At 34.2% G+C, this 20,214-nt stretch overlaps 3 protein-coding genes across 6 annotated transcripts; all 3 read right to left on the bottom strand.

Moving 5' to 3' along the window:
• Positions 1-4,335: 4,335 nt before the first annotated feature.
• sfl (N-deacetylase and N-sulfotransferase sfl) lies at positions 4,336-7,823 on the bottom strand. Its single transcript, XM_015926630.3, has 5 exons — positions 7,709-7,823; positions 5,606-7,565; positions 5,119-5,520; positions 4,876-5,046; positions 4,336-4,807 (listed from the first exon to the last, which is right to left on the bottom strand). The coding sequence occupies exons 2-5, from the start codon at positions 7,487-7,489 to the stop codon at positions 4,478-4,480; spliced, it is 2,787 nt and encodes a 928-aa protein (XP_015782116.2). The 5' UTR covers positions 7,490-7,565; positions 7,709-7,823; the 3' UTR covers positions 4,336-4,477.
• A 506-nt stretch (positions 7,824-8,329) lies between these two features.
• On the bottom strand, positions 8,330-12,748 carry LOC107359909 (uncharacterized). Its single transcript, XM_015926502.3, has 3 exons — positions 12,528-12,748; positions 10,966-12,346; positions 8,330-10,874 (listed from the first exon to the last, which is right to left on the bottom strand). Exons 1-3 carry the CDS (start codon positions 12,545-12,547, stop codon positions 8,553-8,555), a joined length of 3,723 nt encoding a protein of 1,240 aa, XP_015781988.2. The 5' UTR covers positions 12,548-12,748; the 3' UTR covers positions 8,330-8,552.
• A 1,186-nt stretch (positions 12,749-13,934) lies between these two features.
• On the bottom strand, positions 13,935-19,795 carry LOC107359910 (zinc finger RNA-binding protein). Of its 4 annotated transcripts, none has more exons than XM_089268628.1 (11): positions 19,664-19,795; positions 19,328-19,493; positions 18,974-19,112; positions 18,736-18,893; positions 18,361-18,604; positions 16,991-18,039; positions 16,768-16,921; positions 15,979-16,064; positions 15,373-15,468; positions 15,088-15,297; positions 13,935-14,488 (listed from the first exon to the last, which is right to left on the bottom strand). In XM_089268628.1, exons 1-11 carry the CDS (start codon positions 19,711-19,713, stop codon positions 14,222-14,224), a joined length of 2,619 nt encoding a protein of 872 aa, XP_089124754.1. In that variant the 5' UTR covers positions 19,714-19,795; the 3' UTR covers positions 13,935-14,221. The 4 variants fall into 4 exon arrangements, with proteins under 4 accessions (XP_089124754.1, XP_015781992.1, XP_015781991.1 ...); XM_015926506.3 differs by having other exon boundaries at positions 18,974-19,133; XM_015926505.3 differs by having other exon boundaries at positions 16,991-18,604.
• Between the last annotated feature and the right edge of the window lie 419 nt (positions 19,796-20,214).

Consider the following 20,214-nt stretch of genomic DNA (forward strand, 5'->3'; position numbering starts at 1 on the left):
TGTAATTAAGGATAAAAAAGTTTCTTGCTTTTAATCACTTTTCAGATTTATTGTATATTGTGTGTATTAAATTCGCGATAAATCTTATTTTAGACCCAGTTATAAGAGTTTTACGTAGCTTTACAAGATAATCACATTACATTTTTTAGAAATAGTTAATTTATGATAAAGTTAGATCAGGTAGACTTATTGCTTTGTCAACCTTTTTTCATCCTTAGGTTAGAGTTTGATAGAAATGAATTATAATCTTGAATGGATTGGGAAATCAATGGGTTATACAATGTAACTGGAACAGTTGTTAATGAAGATGTGGATGGTGAAGTTTGTGAAGCAGTTTCAGGCATAAGATGAGGAGATGAATTTGAAGGTAATGATAGAGATGCCAATGCCGACGATGAAGATGACGATGATAGAGACACGATTTGATTAGACTCAAAATTAGTTGGTTTTATGAAAGTGTTAAGGCTTGGTATTGAGTTTAATATTGAAGAACAAGTTGTTACAAGTGAAAAATGATGATGGTGATGATAAAGGTAAAGATGATGTGTTTGTAGCGGTAGTGGTGGAGGATGAGGACGATGATGTTATTGCAATAGCACTCATCTTGTTTTTCACACTTAATGTAGACTCTAAAAGATTGTTTTTAGCACTAGAGTTAAGAGCAACTTTGGTGAAATCTCGAGCAAGTTCACGGGTAAGAGGCGAGACTGATGAATTTGCTACAACTCCTTTCGGTCGAGACTCAGCTTCCAAAAATTCAACAAACATCTTTGATAGTGATTCAGGATTGGTTTCGTGTGACGAAGACTGATGAAGTCAAGTCGATCCTGGAGAGGCTATTGCAGAGTTGCTAACAGTTAGTTTTTGTGAAGGAGCTAACAATACCGATCCGGTTGCAGTTGATTTCACTTTATCTGAAGAGTTTGCTGGATTTATTGGACCAACAGTAAATTTATTTGGTTGACGACCAAAAGATAAGCCAGCACGAGACATTTCTTCCTCGTTGAAATCTAATACACGAGCTAGCAAGCGTTCAACTTCATGCTTTTCATCATTTGGTGTACCGAAATATCCAAGTATCAGATTTTTATAACTTGCTTGTCAACCTTTCCTTCAAAACTAGTTTTCAAATTGGCTATATCCATCTCCAGTTTAGATATGTGATGATCTTTATCACTGAGCTCTTGTTTCAAATTTTTATAATCTTCTCCTTATTGTCGATGTTTTCGGTCAATCTAGTTGCAGCTTGAAGAGCTTGAGAAGCTTCGATTGACCTTTTTTCATAAATTTCAATTTCTTGTCGTAGATCGTTTTGTATTGCACGCTCTGATTCTATAGCAGCTTCATGTTGCTTCGCTAAAGATTTTCTTTTCATTTTCTTTTTGAATATGTTCAATAACCAACTGCAGATTGGTCACAGAAGTTGTTAACTTTATCACCCAGTTTGGATACATCGTCTAAAGCTCGATCTCTTTCCTCTTAAACTTTTCCAACTGCTCAGAAAAATTTGGATCATGTGAAAAACCAGTGTGAGAAGCTTTCAACTGCGATATTGATTCCAGAGCTTGATTCAATTTACAGCTTGATTTATCAACTTCGAGATTATTCAGAGCCTCTTCAAATTTGTCATCTAAGGCACCATTCTTGTCATCTGGTTTCTCTTCGTTTCCAGTACCATCGACATTATCATGTTTACCACTTTCCTCATTATTATTAAGATGTATTGATTGAAGGGTTGTTTGACTAACATCACCGGTTTCATTAGAGATCGGCTGAGTCGGATTATCTTCAGTTTATTCTATCATCACAGATTGTTAAAAGTTTAAAGGCTAGAAGGAATGAGTTTAGACAATAGTCACAATAGTGTATAATTGAATAAATTGCAGTATTCAGTAAATTTAACAGGACTTTTAAAATATCATAACATTGCTGTTGACTTGACACTAAATCAACAGCTGATTCTTAATCATACACTCCATCTGCTGGATTAATTGTAAGCTTAAGTTTCTGATTCACAATTTATTAATGGATGGAAAAAATTTCAAACTCTTGGAACTATTATAATATCGATGTAAAAGTTGAAATCCCGATCGCCTTTTAATCGATTGTTCAAACTGATTTTTTCATGAAACTTATTTCACCGATTTAAATTTTAATGGTAAACTAGAAAATGCTTTCATTTTGAGAAATAAAGTTTTCTGTTCTTTGTAAAGAAGATCATTCGATTTTCAATCAAACCTTTAACGTTCTTTGACTAGAAGAGTTAAAGACCTGAAACTTATCATTTTCCTAGTAAAATTGTTGAACCACATCATGAAATGATTACTTTCAACAATTTATTTACAGTTCTCTTAGTTCTGACCATTACCCTAAAGTTTGACATTCAATATTACGAGAATGACATCAACTACAATAAGCATTCTTTAACTAATTTAATTACACTGGTTTCACGCTAAGTTAATTTTTAAAAAGCTATTACCAGTGGTATTATTAAGTATGCTATTAACTTTGCATAAGTCCATGCAAACTTTTCACACAGTTTGCGAATTGTAAAACAACCAGAAATTTTTCGATTTTTATGATATTTTTTAATTACTCAATGCCAATTAGCATAATTCTTTGATAATTACTAATTTTGATCTGTGCACTTCTCTTGAATCTCACTGATATTTAACGGAGATTCAAGTTACCCATTTTTTGATTAACTTATATAACCTTTCATATTGTTGTTAATAACTTGCATGTTTATTAAGATTTGAAACACGATTGAAAATTTACAACTTTCTCAAGCTTTTATTTACTCAAATAACTCAATAAAATCCGAATCGTCCAAATCACCACGAAGCAAGAGGTCAAGAGACATATTCAGACGTCCAAGTTCATCTTGCCGTCTTTTTCCATCCGAAAGTTTTCTTCATCAGTTGATTTGTCAATAGTAACATCATCTTTTAACGTTTCTTCAACCCTTTCCAACTGCTTTTTGGCCTCATTGCTAGCGGCTGACTTTTCTTTATGCGTCTGTTCAATAAGCAACTCTAGATTGGTCACAGAAGCGTTTAAACTTTGAATTTTATCATGCAGCTTGGATAAAACGTCTGCAACCCGATCTCTTTCCTCTTTAAACTTTTCCACCTGTTCAGAAAAAATTTGATTCAGAAAATTTAAGAAACCAGTGTGAGAAGCTTCCAACTGCGATAGTGATTCCAGAGCTTGATTCGATTCACAGCTTGATTTATCAACTTCGAGATTATTCAGAGTCTCTGAACATTTGTCATCTGGTTTCTCTTCGTTTCCAGTACCATCGACATTATCATGTTTACCACTTTCCTCGTTATTATTAAGATGTATTGATTGAAGGGTTGTTTGACTAACATCGCCGGTTTCATTAGAGATCGGCTGAGTCGGATTATCTTCAGTTGATTCTATCATCACAAATTGTTAAAAGTTTAAAGACTAGAAGAAATGAACTTTAGATAATGGTTTCGTATTTCCGCAGTGAGTTAAAAAATCGAACTTGTTCAATGAATTAAATGTGTTATTGGTCAAAATGTAAAAGTAAGTAAGGCAATGATAACGTGGATACAATATACGGGGTGTGAAGATAATAGGTAAAGTTAACAGTAAGTGGAAAATAAAGGTTACATTAAGGCAACATAAGAATCGGGAATAGAGAAACACTTCTTTCAACAGGATAAAACGAGATGTGTTTTTCTTCTCATTCCTTCTTTTTATCCTCTTTGATTTTCATGTGATTGTATAGATGAAATCATGTTACTGTTGATAGTTTAGACCACCAAAGTTGCTGATGATAACTCATGATTAGTAACAAACAAATTAATTGATTTTACCATCAACCCTGTCTACCGAGATTGAAAGTTAATTTTAACTCTTTTTTAAGGTTTGAGGTACAAGGTTTGTATTATTCATTTTACCCTGGCTACCTGAGTAAAATTGAATATTTGGTCAGGGAGATTGTCATGGGCTTTAGATCATTTCTATTCTGTCCACCGGAATAGAAACTGAGCACGAGCATTTATCAAATAATGCTAGGGTAATTCAATAGTATCTATGCTATGGCTTGAGCTCCGATATCAATAGATGACTCTGATTTTTTTGACAAAATAAGTGTGAATTTGCTGTGAGTGTTAGTAAGGGACAATGCCCATCTCAAGCGCTAGCATTATTACTGTGTTTTACCTTTAACCTTAATCTTTGATTAATCCATCTGTTGGATTGATTGAAAACTTAAGTCAAAAAAATTTAAGTTCTGGAATTCAATCTAGTATTTAGAGACACGCAATACAAATAGATTTAAATTTGATAGATTAAGTGGAGTTTTAATTAATAAAAAACATTTGTTTAATGAATGTTCAAACAAGGTAGGTTTAAATTAACATAGTCAAATGTAGCATCAACTTTTTATACAATTATTAACATTATTCACAGAGGAATCGGAAGTTTCTATATGTAGTTTAAATTAGCTGGTTGTTAATTCATCCTCTAACCATCGAGGTAGGTTTTTATGAATACGAGTAAGAAGCTTGGACAAAGCAACATTGTAAGGTAAGTAATAAGTGCGTAAAAATTTTTCAGATTTAGAGTCAATAGGTGGATAAATGCGTCCTTTACCACGTCCAAGGCACTTGGTTCCATTATTTTTTATAACTTGACAATAGTAACCTTTCTTCGGGTCAAATCGGATGAGATCTTGATAATCAATAAAAGGTTCAACTTCTAGAAAACTTTGAACACGACTAACAACGGAAACAGGATCGAATTTCAACTCTTCTCCATCAATGATAAATAACTGCAATAGATAGAATGATTATAATTTTTTTCTCAATTAGACTTATTTTAAAGATAATTGAAACAAACCTTGCTAGGAGTGTAAAAGTTAATCCATTTTTCCAAATAGGTAGCATAACAACCAGGATTGAGGCATCTATTTCGTAAACTACGTAGATGTTTTGGAGCCTTTTCATCTGCCGTTATTACTTCATAGAACGAATAATTTAAAGCGACAGGGTCATGGTGAGATCGAGCGTGCTATAAAATAACGAATAGAAAATTTAATGAAATGAATTTTAACGAAAATGATCATAATAAAGGTCGACTAACCTGGTACCAGGAATAAGCGCGTCTAACTGGGTTTATCAAAATGGCAATGATTTTGGCATCAGGTAAAAGAGAATGAGCTCTCATTGGAACTAGATCACCATCGAAATAAGTGGCACTTTTCTCAAAGAATAATAGTTGCGAGGTTGAGTTTTTCACTCGAGGTGGGTAAAAGTTCATGTACCAATCTAATCCTTTGAAGTAATTTTTACCACTGAAAAATTGTACCTCTTCGAATGTTTCAGGGCTTTGGCTGCTACTTCGAATGGATGGATGCATCGTTAGAAAAGTGTACAAAGCAGTTGTACCAGTTTTTTGAGGACCAATAATAAGGAAATCAGGCAGCTGAGAACAGGACTTATTTGAGGACCAAAGAGAAAAGTGACGCTTATCTTTACATGGATTCTGAATGAGAGAAAATCAAAACAAAATTTCAAATATATTATAACTGAAAATTAAATGATGATATGAGCAAAAAATTAAAACTTACCATCCAGATGGGATCAGATTCCTCAGGATGCATTTGGAAATACTTATTAGCTAATTCAACTGGAGGAATTGTTGATAGCTGAATGTTTGTCCAACACTTAACGAAATTGATAACAGACTCGAATGTATAAAGTGCTAGACGGTCATTACCATAATTGGACATGTGAGTCATGAAGACATTAATAGGATTATAAATGAAAAGGTAGAATAATTCTCCACCAAAAATGCTAGCGTCTAATTTCGATCTACCTCCAGGATATTTATCAATGAAAATGGTGTGTGTATAAAGACCACAAGTTTGTCGTGGTAAAACCATAATTCCTCGATGAATGAAACCTCTTCGTAACTGTGCTGGACGTAAATGAGGATATTCTTCCGTTGATGTAGCTCTCACATTCCAAACCAGCTTCCATGCCTCATAGAGAGGTTCATGAACGGGATAAACTCCAGAATGGTGAGGAGCCACTGAGTAGCCTGAATCAATAGGAATATTATTAGAATGGGCAAAGTCTTTGTTCATTCTCATTCGTATTTCTAGGGCAGTGATGTTTTCTGTTAAATGGGGCTGTGAATGTCCCCACATATGACAAAACCACCAAAATTCGTGAGCATTGGCAATTAACATGTCATCTCCTTCATCTTCTTCTTGATTTCCGCGATGATAATATTTTCCAGAAAAGCCGAGGTTAAACTTGAATCCAGGAATGATTGTCTGTAAACGTGATTGTGCTTCAAGTATTGCTCGAACATCATTAGGCTTTACACGAGTTCCAACTTCACCAACAAATATATCATCAATATCAATCAAGATATAACGATCTAGTGGACGGCTCAATTTACCATGAGATAAATAAGAAAGAGAATCGATGAACAGTAAACGATTTATCCAATGATCGAAGCCAGATGAAAAAATAACCCTTTGAATGCCATCAAATAATCCTTTGTCTTGAAGAACAGTGGAAACAGTTTCTTCATAAGTAGAAAATATTTCAAATTTCTCATTTTCCATTGATGTTGATTCTTCTTCACTTGAAACTGAATATCTGTGTGTTCTGTTTTTAATATTATAAGTTTCTGGATCAAATAGATAAGCTTTTGTTACTGGTCGGTAACTGGAATGGTTAGAATGGAAAACATTAACTTTATGGTGTAGCATTGGACCTGGATTAAGATAACCGGGCTTAGTTAGTCGCAATATAGTCGATTCTTCATCCACTTTAAAATCACGTATAAGCATATTGTAGTCGATTGTAATTGGAAAACCGGTAATTTCTTGATTTGGGATGGTTCCTTCCTTATTTGGAATAAACCCAACAATTCCAGCCTTATATTCTCTACAATATTTATCTAAAATTTCACGATTCCATTTATCCATATGTAGATATTTTTCGATGTTTTCAAATATAATCACAGCAAATTTTCCTTTATCTGAATTGGTTAAAACAGGCAAACTCTTGACCAATGTTTCAAACTTGAACTTTATCCGTGTTGCCTCCAAAGTCTCTATCAACATTTTACCAAGATGGGAATATCGACTCTCTACAAAAAGCAGAACTTTTGAGTCCAGATCTAGTTTGGTTTGATTGATGTAAGGGTTGAATGATTGTTGAGGCGAATATAATCGAGATCTGATTTCATAATTGTAATTGGATTGGCAACGAAAAGTTACTTGAGGTGGAAATCTGACTAGATTGTAAGATGATGAACCTAAGGATAAGCGATAGGTCAATATCAGAATAATGATGATTGTGATAGAGATTGATATCAAAAGTCCATGTCTGATAAAAATTATTCGTTGAATCCATGATCGTCTTACAGGAAATTTACGTCTAACAGAAGCTCCTAATGTACTTGGATGGATTAATGGGCTTTTCAAAAAAGTCATGTTAGCAATTTTCCAAAAATTGTTGATTGTTTATTGCAGGAATGATCCAATAAGAAAAAAGCATCATTTCAAAGTCCTACAAATAGAAGATAAAAAATGACATTAACTTTTTACAATAATATTATAAAATCAATAAAAACGAATACAATGTAAGAGAGTGATGTAGACTAAAAGTTATACGTCCGATACAATGATTAATATTAAAAATAATTAACTTACTCATTGATAGAAACGGTGGCCATTGTGTTATTTGACTAATTGTCAAAAAAGATTGAACAAATTAAATGAAAAACAAGTGAAAACGATCAAATGAATTGTTGAAAATATGCACAAATTTTTACACAAAAAAACATAAACAAACACCTAGGGACAATCTCTCAATTTATTATTGCAAATTTTTTATTATGGGTTGGATCAAAAAAGGCATGAGCAAGTGGTACAGGCGAAGGGTTCCTAAAGATACTAGCAAAGCCACTTTCCCTGGTCCAGCTTAAGGCTGATTGCAGCTGCTTCAACTTAACTTATAAATTTCAATTTTAAACAATTAACTCTAAATCAGCAGCGTTTAACCATCATAGTCAGCAAAATCAAGTTGATCTAAAAAAGCATCTGTTTTGATTTCAAACTGTTTCGCCTTACCGATTTAGTGACTAAAATCATTCATTTTGGTTAACTCTATTGACATATTTAATCGCAGCAACATTTGACTCACTTAGTTCTAGATTATTTGATTAAATAGTAAATGAACTCTTGCTCGAGTAATTATTTAAGGTTTATTTTGAACAACACATTATTTGCTATTCAATAAACTTGATAAAGTGAAAAGTGAAATCGATCAGATAATCATCAATGCATTTATTTAAAATATTTAAGTTTCGTTTCAGTAATAAAAGTAAAGTAGGATATTTTGAATTGACAAGTGAGTGCAACAAAAAGATGAGAGTAAAATGGAAAAATAGAGAGAGCAAATTTAATGAGAAGACTTTGGGAAGACAGTTTTGAGAGCAGGGAAATTTAACAAGCAATTGAGAGGATAGCAAAAGTCGATGTTGAATGTGGTAATTTAAGATCGTGTTTGTGTTGCTGTAGTAACTTTAGTTGTTTTAGAACGAGTTCGAGAAGAAGGTGTCCCAGTTGACACAATAGTTTTACTTCTTAATTTAATTTCTTTGATTTCTGGTGGCTTTGGGGATGTATTAGTTGATTTGTTTTCTACGATGGCTCTTCCTTTTCGGGCTGGCATTTTTCGAGTTACAGGTTTAACTGACCCAGTGCTATCCCTCTTAGAAGCATTTGAATTTTTCACATTTAGCTTTTCACTCTCAGGCTGTATCCTTTCTTGTTTAATGCGCACTTTTTGATCATTTTCCTTCTTTACAATAGGCTTTATCACATCATCTTGAATATCAACCATCATTTGACTATCTTCAGTTTTTACAGAAATTTTCTTCTCGCCAACCAACTTTTCATTTTTAACGCATTGTGGTTCTGTGAGACTATTCACAATTTTTCCTTTATTTTCATCTTTTATAATTGTTACATCCATAGGTGACTCTTGAGTAGATGAACTTTCACAAGGAGCAGGAGAAGAAGAGCTTTCAGCCGGAGGAGACGAAATTTCAACAGGAGCTGAGCTTTTAGCTGGAGCGGGAGAAATTTCAGCAGATACAGGAGAACGTTCAACAGGAGTAGGAGTACTTTCAGTCGGAGAAGGATAAATTTCAACAGGAGCAGAGATTTTAGCCGAAACATCAGCGCTTTCGGTAGGAGAACTTTCAGCAGGAGTACTTTCAGGAGCAGGAGAAACTTCAACAGGAGCAGAGATTTTAGCCGAAACGTCAGAACTTTCGGTAGGAGAACTTTCAGTCGGAGCAAGAGAAATTTCGGCAGATGCAGAAGTACTTTCAAGAGTAGGAGAACTTTCAGTCAGAGTAGAGCTTTCAGCTGGAGCAGGAGAAATTTCGGTAGATGCAGGAGAAATTTCAACAGGAGCAGGAGTACTTTCAGCGAGAGTACGTACAGCGAGAGTACTTTCATGGGTAATGGAACTTTCATTAGCAGTAGGAGAACTTTCAGTCGGAGCAGGAGAAATTTCTATGGGAGCAGAGCTTTTAGCCGAAGCATCCGAACTTTCAGTAGGAGAAGAACTTCCAGTCGGAGCAGAAGAAATTTCAACAGGAGCAGGAGAACTTTCAGCGAGAGTACTTTCATGAGTAGGGGAACTTTCATTAGAAGTAGGAGAACTTTCAGTCGAAGCAGGAGAAATTTCTATGGGAGCAGAGCTTTTAGCCGAAGCATCCGAACTTTCAGTAGGAGAAGAACTTCCAGTCGGAGCAGAACTTTCCATCGGAACAGGAGAAATTTCGGCAGATGCAGGAGAACTTTCAGCAGGAGTAGGAGACTTTTCATTAGCAGTAGGAGAACTTTCAGCCGGAGCGGGAGAACTTTCACCAGGATTAGGAGAACTTTTAGCAGAAGTAGAAGATTCACTTGCACTGGGGATCATAGTGTCGGACGACTCATTGGTTACAGTTGCAATTGGTTTAATAGGAGATGGGGGTGAAGACTCTTGATAAGGTTCAATAGGCGATGAAGCTGTCACAGGATCAGATGTTGTTGATGAAGGTGTACATGGATAATCGATTTGGTTAGATGGCCGATCTTCGCTATTTGATACATTATCAAGTATATTATTCAAGGTGTTATGTCCTAATGTTTCTTGTAATGAATTGAAAAGCGATTCAACATCACACAATGGATCATTAGGTACATTACCATCAGCACTTATGTTACCACTAGTTGTATTGAAGAGTTGACGAATCTTTTTAAAGTGGTCCATAAGGAAAGAATCTACTGCTTCAATTCCTCGAGATCTAGTAAAATGATTAGGTAACTCTTCTTTAGAGCAAATAACTTCATGGAAAGTTAAATGCCTGACTCCTTCGATATCAAGGTCCGCAACAAAAACTTTGTCACCGGTACACAAATTACAATGATAAGGTTGGTATCGTAGATGAGTAAAGATATGTTTCCTCACATCTTCATAGGAGGGCTTCTGCGAACTAACTTTTTGTTTCTGAAATTTTTTACTGCAGATTGGACAAAAACAAGCAAATTCTGGGTTTGCATTAATGTCATTGATTATCGAGTTCAAAAAATCACGACTCCAAGCTTCAATAATCTCATCATGGTGCCAAGTGTATGGAAGATTGTCATGATCAACGTGATCTGCACCATGTAGTTGAAATGCCTTTGGTCCTGGAAATGATTTATGGCACAACTGACAATTGATAGGACGATAATCTAGGTGAGTTGCGTAATGATCCCAAGCAGCGAGAATATCTGTTACTTGATAATTACAAAAAATGCAGATGATTCGAGCAGCCTAGTGGAAATAAAGAAAATAGTTAAGATTGAGATTAGATAAATGTTTCTACAAATGTTTCTGTGAGCAATTGCTCAGATTTGTTTCTTACCTGATCAGGTTTGAGATATATACTGGAAGAATCCTCATAAAATGAATCAAGGTCTATCACAGAAGAGTCATTACTATACGATTTTTTACCATTCTTGGGTTTACTATAATCTCTTCTAGCATATTTAGGAGACGGATAATACATATCATCAATCGTATATTCATGTCGTCTCTTTTTACCCGTAGTTAACTTCGAAATAGCTTTAGATGCTTTTCCTGATGAGCCAGTCTTCTTTTCACCAGATAAAATGGAAAGCGGAGTTGACTGTTTAGTAGATGCTGGAGTGGATAATATTTTCTTTGGAGTTTGACTGGATGTGTCTGCGATTGGTGAAAGACGAAACGTTTGCCGAGTGAAAGATTCTTGAACGAATTTAACGTAACTATTTATGTATCTTTCAAGCTCAGGGATCATACCAAGTGAGTCGAAATTGTCTTTCAGATCTTGTTCAGTAGGATTAGAGAATCCATGGCGATTGATTAGATGAAGTCTTGCTTTCTTATTAACAACAGTAAAATCACAACGCACATTTTTCTTAAGGCACAACAAACACTGGAATGGATGATATTTAAGATGCTTGTGAATATGGTTTTTGTCCAATACTGTAATTAATTTATGATGAGGTTTATTTTTAGGATATTTATCACCAAGTTTGTAATCCCATTGATTACAGACAGGACAATACTTATGGAGAATACCATTAGGTACCATTATGGCTTGGTTAGTAATACATTTCAGTTGATAAATCACAAATTTTCGTACCCATCGTTCTTTAGCTGGAGCAAAACTACGACGATATTGAACATGAGTTAAGGTGGGATGAGTTTTGGTATAATGTTGAATCATACCCTTAATATCAAGTGTAGACTCTTCACATTCAACACACCGAAATGGGAAATGTTTAGCTTGCTGATAGTGACATGATAAGACTTGATTGACTTGACTATATTCTTTAAGGCAGAAAAGGCAAAACAAAGGTATGGTCGATGAAAATCTTTTCTTCTGTGCATTGTATCTGCTCACTAATTTATCCGGGATTGTACATTTATCATAAACTTGCACTTTCTTTTTGGTACTTTTATCCAATTCAATAGAAAGTATTTCATCGTCATCATATAAACTGGAAGGCCCATCAGTTTCAGTTTTCTTTACAGAACCTCCAGGACGATTTACATCAAAATCTTCAACAGTTGTTGCATCAGAGTCATATGTAATACTAGAAACAGAATAGTTGTGATCGATTGTAGTCAAACTATTGTTACTAGTCGAATTTACTAAAGCAGGATTGGTCCATCTTTCTATCTCCTTATCAGTCAATCTGGTTATAGAAACATAACATTGATAAGAGTCTATATCAGGCTCATCATCGCAGCTATCTTGCCTGTAGAAAGAAAAATGAACTTTAGTATAAACTCAAGACAAATAATAAATTCAAGTAAACTTCGCAAAATAAACAAGTGTTAATTGAGATAAAGTGCGAATTAAAATGACCAGAGAAACTGAATATCAAAAAAATTCTTTTGTTTTTTAACACTTTACCAACAAACATCTTTATCACTTACCATTCCGAATCGGTTGACATAGTTAGATAAACAAAATCATAACAAAAGTGCACAGGATGAAAATAATGATTTACAACTTGTAATATTGATATGGAAATTGATAACAATCAAGTTTAAAAAACAAAAATAATGTGAGTAGAAAACAGTGTAAAATCTTGAGCCTCCGACGGACGATGATTTAAAACTAAAGTAAAAACCTTTCTGGTTTCAAACCACATGACAAATTACTACTTGAAGACTGTAAGATGGAGCCACATTTTTTGCCAGGTTTAACCGGTGAGATTTGATTGAAACCTTTAAACGGTTTGAAGAAGATAAGCTTTTTTTTCAAACCATGACTAACTTCTGACCATCTATTAATTATTTTAGTTAAACACTATTTTAAACATATCTTAAAATATCTTCTGATGCTCGTAATCATCTGTTGCTCTTTAGAATCTCGCTTCCATATGTATTAATATGTGGGCAAATTCAGGATTTGATTCCTCGACAAAAAGATGTAATTAAAATTGTTAACAAAAATTAAGATTATTGGAAATTACTGTTTATTCAATCTCCAGATTTTATTATTGAAAATCTTTCAGTTTGATTAATCTTCATTTTCAACTGCAGACAAATTGACTCTTGACTTTCATTTGATTTAAACGGTAACATTTCTTATTCTACCGGCTTTCATTATTCATATAATCATGGGTGTTGTGTGAATTGTAAACTAAATTAGATGCCTTCGAAAGCTTTATTTAACTAATTTACTTTAATCAAAATGTCTGTCTAACATAAATAAATTTTAAGTCATGATTTTGTGAAAAATGTCACATATGCTCGAAATATGAAAATTGGGTTTCAATGTAAGTAAAATACGAAGACCAGTTTTAAAGATTGAAAAGGAAAGTGGCTAGGATTAACTTGATTAGGGTTAACTTACCACAAAAGGTATAAAGTACCTTAATTATATGCAGTAGAACCGGTTCGTAAATTGAAGACAGTGGATTAACTTTAAAGTAAACAAAGCTTGCAAAAAAGGGTAGAATCGAAAACAATGTTGTAAAATATATCAAAATACATATGGTGTTCAAATGAATCAGATTCATCTGGTTTCACGCTTATATTATGCTAGATTTTGTCGCCCGTTTTAATATAATTTAGGAAAGAGTTATATTCATAATCTTCAAAGTCAATCTCACTCACTTTTCTTTGCAGCTTAAAAATTAAGATTTGAAAGTTCTGTTTCTTCACTTCAGTAGGATTATCAGAATAATTAGAAATAACCGTACAATGGCAGCAACATGTTTTTTAGTTGCAATCACGATGAGAATGCATAAAATGATGATTAGAAATTGAAGTCTATTAACTATTTTAATCAATAATATCCTTCCTATTCGTAAAACAATGTAAAGATGACACAAATTTTTCAGACTTAATCATTACAATCTTTATTTTCGCTCCAGTATCGTATCCTTTATTATGAATTGACAAGAATGATTATGTTCAGTAGATCATTGTGATATCAGTCTAGTCTTATTTAATAATGCGACAGATCAAAAAAGTGAGTTTTTTTCTCTGGGTGAGAAAGGGGCGCTTTTGAGTAAGAAAGGAAAAATAGGGTAATAAGGAAAACAGAACAAGTAAAGGTGATAATAAAGAATCAATAAGAAATGTGAAGAAGTTGGCAAAGCCAACAATATTTATCTTGGTCATATTGTTGACGTTGTGTCTGATGAATTTTCATTTGTAGGTTCCGTTTTAGGTAATTTTTGAGAATTTTCATCATTAACTGAGGATAACCCGTCTTCTTCAGTCCAAGTGGTTTCTTTTTTATCTTTTTTATTGTCATTGTCGCCCTCCTGAGCATTTGACTCTTCAGTTCCAGAATCCAATCTTCGTTTTCTAGGTCTTGGTTGCATTGGTTCAACACCCAATATTTTGTGTATTTGTCTGAAAGCGATTAACCGCAAAGCGTGCTGCAAGAGAGGTAAATGAAAGTAGAATATAAAAGTATTAAGTTGATTCAAATTTTAAATAGTGCATGAAATTAAAAATGATTTAACTCGTTATTTGATTGACTTTAGGCTTAAGAAGAAATACAACAGCTCAAGGAACATAAAGACTAAACCTGTGCTCAGCGTCAACTTAAAACCTGCTAAGAAATCTCTAGATAATTGAAGTAAAAGTCCCATAATTTTCAAGCACAGGTTAAAAATGTGCACAAAAATTTTAACAGACTAGTCAACAAAGGAAGTATATTTGCAAGTTTGGCAGAGAACCAGAGACAAGATTAAGGGATTAACTTAACCACGAAGAGATGAAATACCAAGAACATAGAACGAGACTGAAAAAAGAAAATAGGGAAAACCGCAAAGAACAAAAGATCTCGGTATTGTTTCTTAACCTTCGATATGTACTCTAGAGAGCAAAGAGAGCAAATAAATGAAAAAGATAATAACTTCTGAAGTAATTATCTCTTTTCTATCAGATTTTTTCTCTAATTATACAATTACCGAATTCAATTCAAAAATTGAAGCAAAGATTTAATTTAAATTAAAATAAATTGAAAACATACTTGCGCTGAAGAGGTGATATCCTCTCGTTCTTGTCTAGTTAGATTAGCAAGTGCATCGGTTGGTTCTTTTTCACAAGGATCCATTAATCCAGCTCCTCCAGGTAATAACAGCCCTGAAGCAATAGCTTCTAAGACGTGTCTGAATGCTTCTCCAGGATTTAATTGTTCTCCAGCACTTGAAATTACTCGTTCACAAAGTAACTCGACAGCCTAATTTAAATAAAAAGCAAATATAATTTAACGTAATGATAACTTTTATAGCTAGCATTTATGAACCATAATTACCCAGAGATCAAGTTTTGACCAAGTTGGTAATCTCCTACAAAGATCTCGAATCAATCGTATGGTCATTGGGCATGGATGTAAATTAGCCACTCTAGCCTGCATCAAGTAAAAAATACAAAAAAAGTCAATGGTTAGCACAGTTGAGTTCAGCAAAATTGAAAAGGAAGTTGAAGGATAAATCAGCTTTGAACTTTAGCTTATTCATAAGTTTATGTATAATCAATCTTCCAGGGCGATGAAGCTATAAAAAATAGATACAACTAATCTGAGGCTGCTATAAACCTTTATGGCCCCGGATTTGAAACTTTCCAGCCTCATGTCAATTTTGAATGATATTACAAACAATTGACAGAAAATGTAAGGTATTGAAAATAAGAATTGGCTCATAGAACTAATTTAGTAATTAACAGATCTAACAAGTTAAATGTTGTTTCTGATATCTAACTGCGAAACAAACTCTGAAGTTAAAAGTAAAAAGGTATTGTATTGAAAAAATAAAGATGCTAAAATAGTTCAACATTGGGTATATTTAACTAGTAAATGATATAAACTATGACAATTAAATAGCTATCACAAGGCTGAAAAGTAATCAAAGTCAGTCCAAACCTGGTACCACTTAGCATGGCGAAGTGCAGCCAATGCATTTAGGCATTTTTGCCTGTCCAACATTTGCTTCGGTTCTTTAACCATCTCTAAACAACGGGAAAATGTACACAGGGTTAGATTACATTAACTTGAGATATCAAACAGGAGAGAGCTTTGACGAGACTTAAGACGATTGGTATTAAAAAAAGATGATAAGCATGTATATCAATAGCAACATCCTGTTTTTGGTAGAGATGGCTAAATCCCTTTGGCTTCATTGAACATGTAGTTCAGGAGGAAGATAATCAATTTGATAAAAATTCAAAATTATCTCCACTCCCTTCCTACTGCTAGCCATATAAAAATTTGAATCCCACCCCCAAATGATGATGTCTTGTCAATCAATGCTTCATTTACTCAGTCAGCATTCACATTGTCCCCTCTTAGCTCTTCTTTCAACATTAATTCCATCATTTTTGCGACTAAATTGACAGTAATTATTTTAAAAGATAGCGTCCAATTCCAAGATGATAATAATCCAGAAATATCAAAAAATTGATAAAACAATTTTTTTTGCTCTGATGAATTGTAGGAAGAGTTAGAGAGGGAGATGTGATGTGAGAAAAGAAGAATGAGGTTCATTTGCCTCCCTGAAAAGAATGGTGCTTAATTAAAGTTAATTAAAAGATATCGTGAGAAAGAAAGAAAAAATTTAAACTCCATTGATGATTACATCAATAGAAAAGATTATGTAAATGGTCGCATTTTTGTCTCGACACAAGTCTCAAATACCAATAGTTAATTTCATACCCGCAGGAGCTCCATCCGATACGCTATTGTCCCTGATTGAAGGTGAAGTAAAGGAAACATTAACAGTAATTTGTGGCTCCGAAGTTGACATAACAGAAATCATAGCTTCAGCTAATTTGACTTGAATCTCGAATTTATCAGAGGGGTTCACCTCCTGGTCATGAAAAAAGGAGAAAATTAATTAAGCATAAAAAATCAGTCAACAAAAAATTATCGATTTTACCTCAAGTTGTTTTGGTAAATGTTCCACTACTCTTTGAACTAACTGTACAGTTGGTTTGTCTGAACATACAATAACTAGATCAACTTCTCTATCACCAGATAAAAGTAAATTTTTGGCTAATGGTCCGATCCTCATTAGTCCTCGCAACATTCTATTAGATTGTACATCGTCGTTTTTCTCATTTGTTTCCGAATTTTGTCCATTCGTTGTCTTTTCTGCTTTATTATAACTTAAATTATCGTCTAATTGCTTAGAGTTTTCAGGATTTTCATCAGTTCCAGCAGTCTCTTGATTCATTGGATTGTTGGTAACTGATTCACTAGATGTGGTAGTTTGATCACCAGGTAAGTTGGATATTTCTTCACGGAATTCTTTTTTAATAACCTCATTCATAGCAGCTTGCGAATCCTCCTTAGACAATTTATCATAGACTCCAGCCAGAGCTCTTTCAGTTACCATTACAACATGATGAATTTCATCTAATTCACTCTCAGATGGACAAATCTCGGAGTGTTTCTGGATCAAATGATTATCATCCCATGAACCTCCAGAATGTCCACTTCTACCTCTGAATGGTGCTGGGCCCATCATTGGACCAGGTCCAACTGGACCACTAAAGCCAGACAAGGGCATCATATGTGGTGGTGGAGGAGGCGGAGGCATATGACGGTTATCATAGCCATAGCCTCCACCGCCAACTCCGACACCTACTCCACCTCCTCGATTAGGCGGTGGGTACCAACCGTCATTCCAGTAATGGTCTCTTTGTTTATTATGGAAATATCTTCTATCTTTGGTTTCTTGAATCTTTCTTTGTTTTAAACTTGGTTTAATGTCTACGACTAAATTGGGGTCTACTTTCTTTTTATACTGTAATCTGTGACGCCTTCCCTTCAAGTGCATTTCTTTAGCATTTGGATCGTTGAAGCGACAATCACAAAGTTTACAGTGGAAGCTAACTGCTTTACTATCATCACTTTTAATTTCTTCAACGTAATCTTGTCCAACAGGTTGCGAGTCATTTTTATCTTGATCCATAAGGTTAGATTCTGCTGAGGCAATATATGAAGAATTAAGAGAACTCGTTGATTCAAATTGAGACGAGACAGCAGAAGGAGTAGAAGGGGGAGGCATAGGTTGGAAAGTAGTTTCTTGGGGCATTGAATCTTCTTGCAAAGGCTGTGGTTCATTTTCAGATGCACTACTAGTAGTATGAAGACGTCCACCACTGAGAAAATTGATCTTAGGAGTACCTAATACTTTAATTTTTCCAGTTGTGGCCGGCATTTGAGGAATGGAGACCTCTGATGTTTTATTCAATCCAGATTTTTGTGATAATACAACAGGATCAGAAGAAGGAATTGGTTTACCTAGTCTAGTATGAAGTTTCAATACTTTTTGATGTTTAGAGCCTCTGATGTGAGCAGCATATGCATCATTACCAGTGCAAGTTACATCACAGAGCCCACATCGAAGTGAAACACCAACCGGCTGCCCCCTTTTATTAGGTGTGATTGCAGCACCAGTCTTCATCTGGGCTTCTTTTTTCTTGTGCCTTTGTCCATCCAAATGCTCCTTGTATGTTTGTGGACCGGCACAGCTAATTTTACAAACCTGAAATCGAAACAATCGAAAATGAAACATTCAGATATTAACATATTGGGGTTCATTATGTATAAGGTATTGCATAAACTGATTGTTTATGTATATAAAAGCAAATCTAAAACAAGCGTAACATTTCTTACCTCACAATAATGGAGCTGTTGAACTTTAGGTGCTGTTTTCATTTTATTAGTCTTAAGCGTTTTCTTAAAATTCCAATTTCCTTGCTTGTTTGAGGGATAAGCAGCCGTCGAAGTATTATCATGTTGAGCGACTGTTGACTGTTGACTATAAAGGGCAGCTAGATTGATACAGAGTGAATGAGTGAGTCAAGTTGGCATAAAAATCAAAGGTATGAATGCAAAGTGAAATTATACTTACAAGCCGCATAATTTGTGACTACTGAATTGTATGTGTTCGTATAAGAGGTTGAACTAGCAGTATAAGGATACATAGTAGTAGTTGCATTTGCAGCGGAATATTGATTAGCATCTTGAGTGTAAGCAACAGCAGCAGGAGCCTGAAAAAAAGATCGAGAATGCTACATAAGCATAGAAAATTTAAGATTAGGGATAAGAATGACAATGCAAGTGTTTAAAATAAAATAAAAAACAAGCCGGTTAAATTAAGATATAACATAGGGAATCGAGAAATTAGGTTATCAGGGTTAGGTTATTATTGGTTATCAGACAAAAGAAGGGGAAGACGCAAAAATAGATTAATAACGAGGCTTACACCAACTTGAGGTCGAGCATAGCCATAATTGGCAGCCATGGTTGCCCCTGTAGTTGCGAAGCCCTGATCATAAGATGATGCTCGTTGTGTAGCAGTATAAGAAGAAGCAACTGGGCCATGTCCAAATCCAGCTTGAGCTACATTCGGTGTACTTAGATATCCAGAGCTGAAGAATATGAAGAAAACAATAAATAAAAGAATAATAAGGAAGAGTAAAGAGACAGAGAGTAAACAGAGAATAGAAAAGAGTGAAATGGATGAAATAAAAAAATTAGCTTAAGATGGAATAAAATAATTATAGATTGATGAAAAGGGAAATTGACACTTGATACACACCCGTACGTATTCCCACCATGGGCGAAACCATAATAGTTATTAGACGTCATTATCAAAATTTAATCAATAAACAGAACAATTTGAATAATAAATTAAAGACTAAATTCAGTTAAGAAATTAGATTCAAGATAATCTGTCTCCGGCTTGCCAAGCTTTTTTATTGTTGCTCCATCTAGGAATCAAGTTCAAAACTATATTTTTTCTCTGAACTTCAGACACTGAACACAAACATTTTTACAACCACTGTAATAAGCTGTTAGAAGTACAGTTTATTGTTTCTGGCAAACCTCAATAAATCGATATCAATTAAAGCAAATTAGCTAATCATCACCCAATTAATTTGAAAGTAAATCAATCTTGAAACTGTAAAAGACCATTTCGCTTGAAAAAGTGAAAGAAAGAGTTGACACAGTAATTTTGATTGAAAACTGTAATTCAATTCTGGGAAAAGATCTTGAAATCTTTTGACAACAAATTTAATTCTTGCAATCATCTTGAACTTTAAAGAATCTTTTATCACCTTAATTTGAAAGTCGATGTCTCTTATTACA

Source organism: Tetranychus urticae, chromosome 3 (assembly GCF_039701765.1).
Source record: "Tetranychus urticae isolate SD_2017Ah chromosome 3, NJAU_TeUrti_SD_1.0, whole genome shotgun sequence".
Lineage (NCBI taxonomy): Eukaryota > Metazoa > Arthropoda > Arachnida > Trombidiformes > Tetranychidae > Tetranychus > Tetranychus urticae.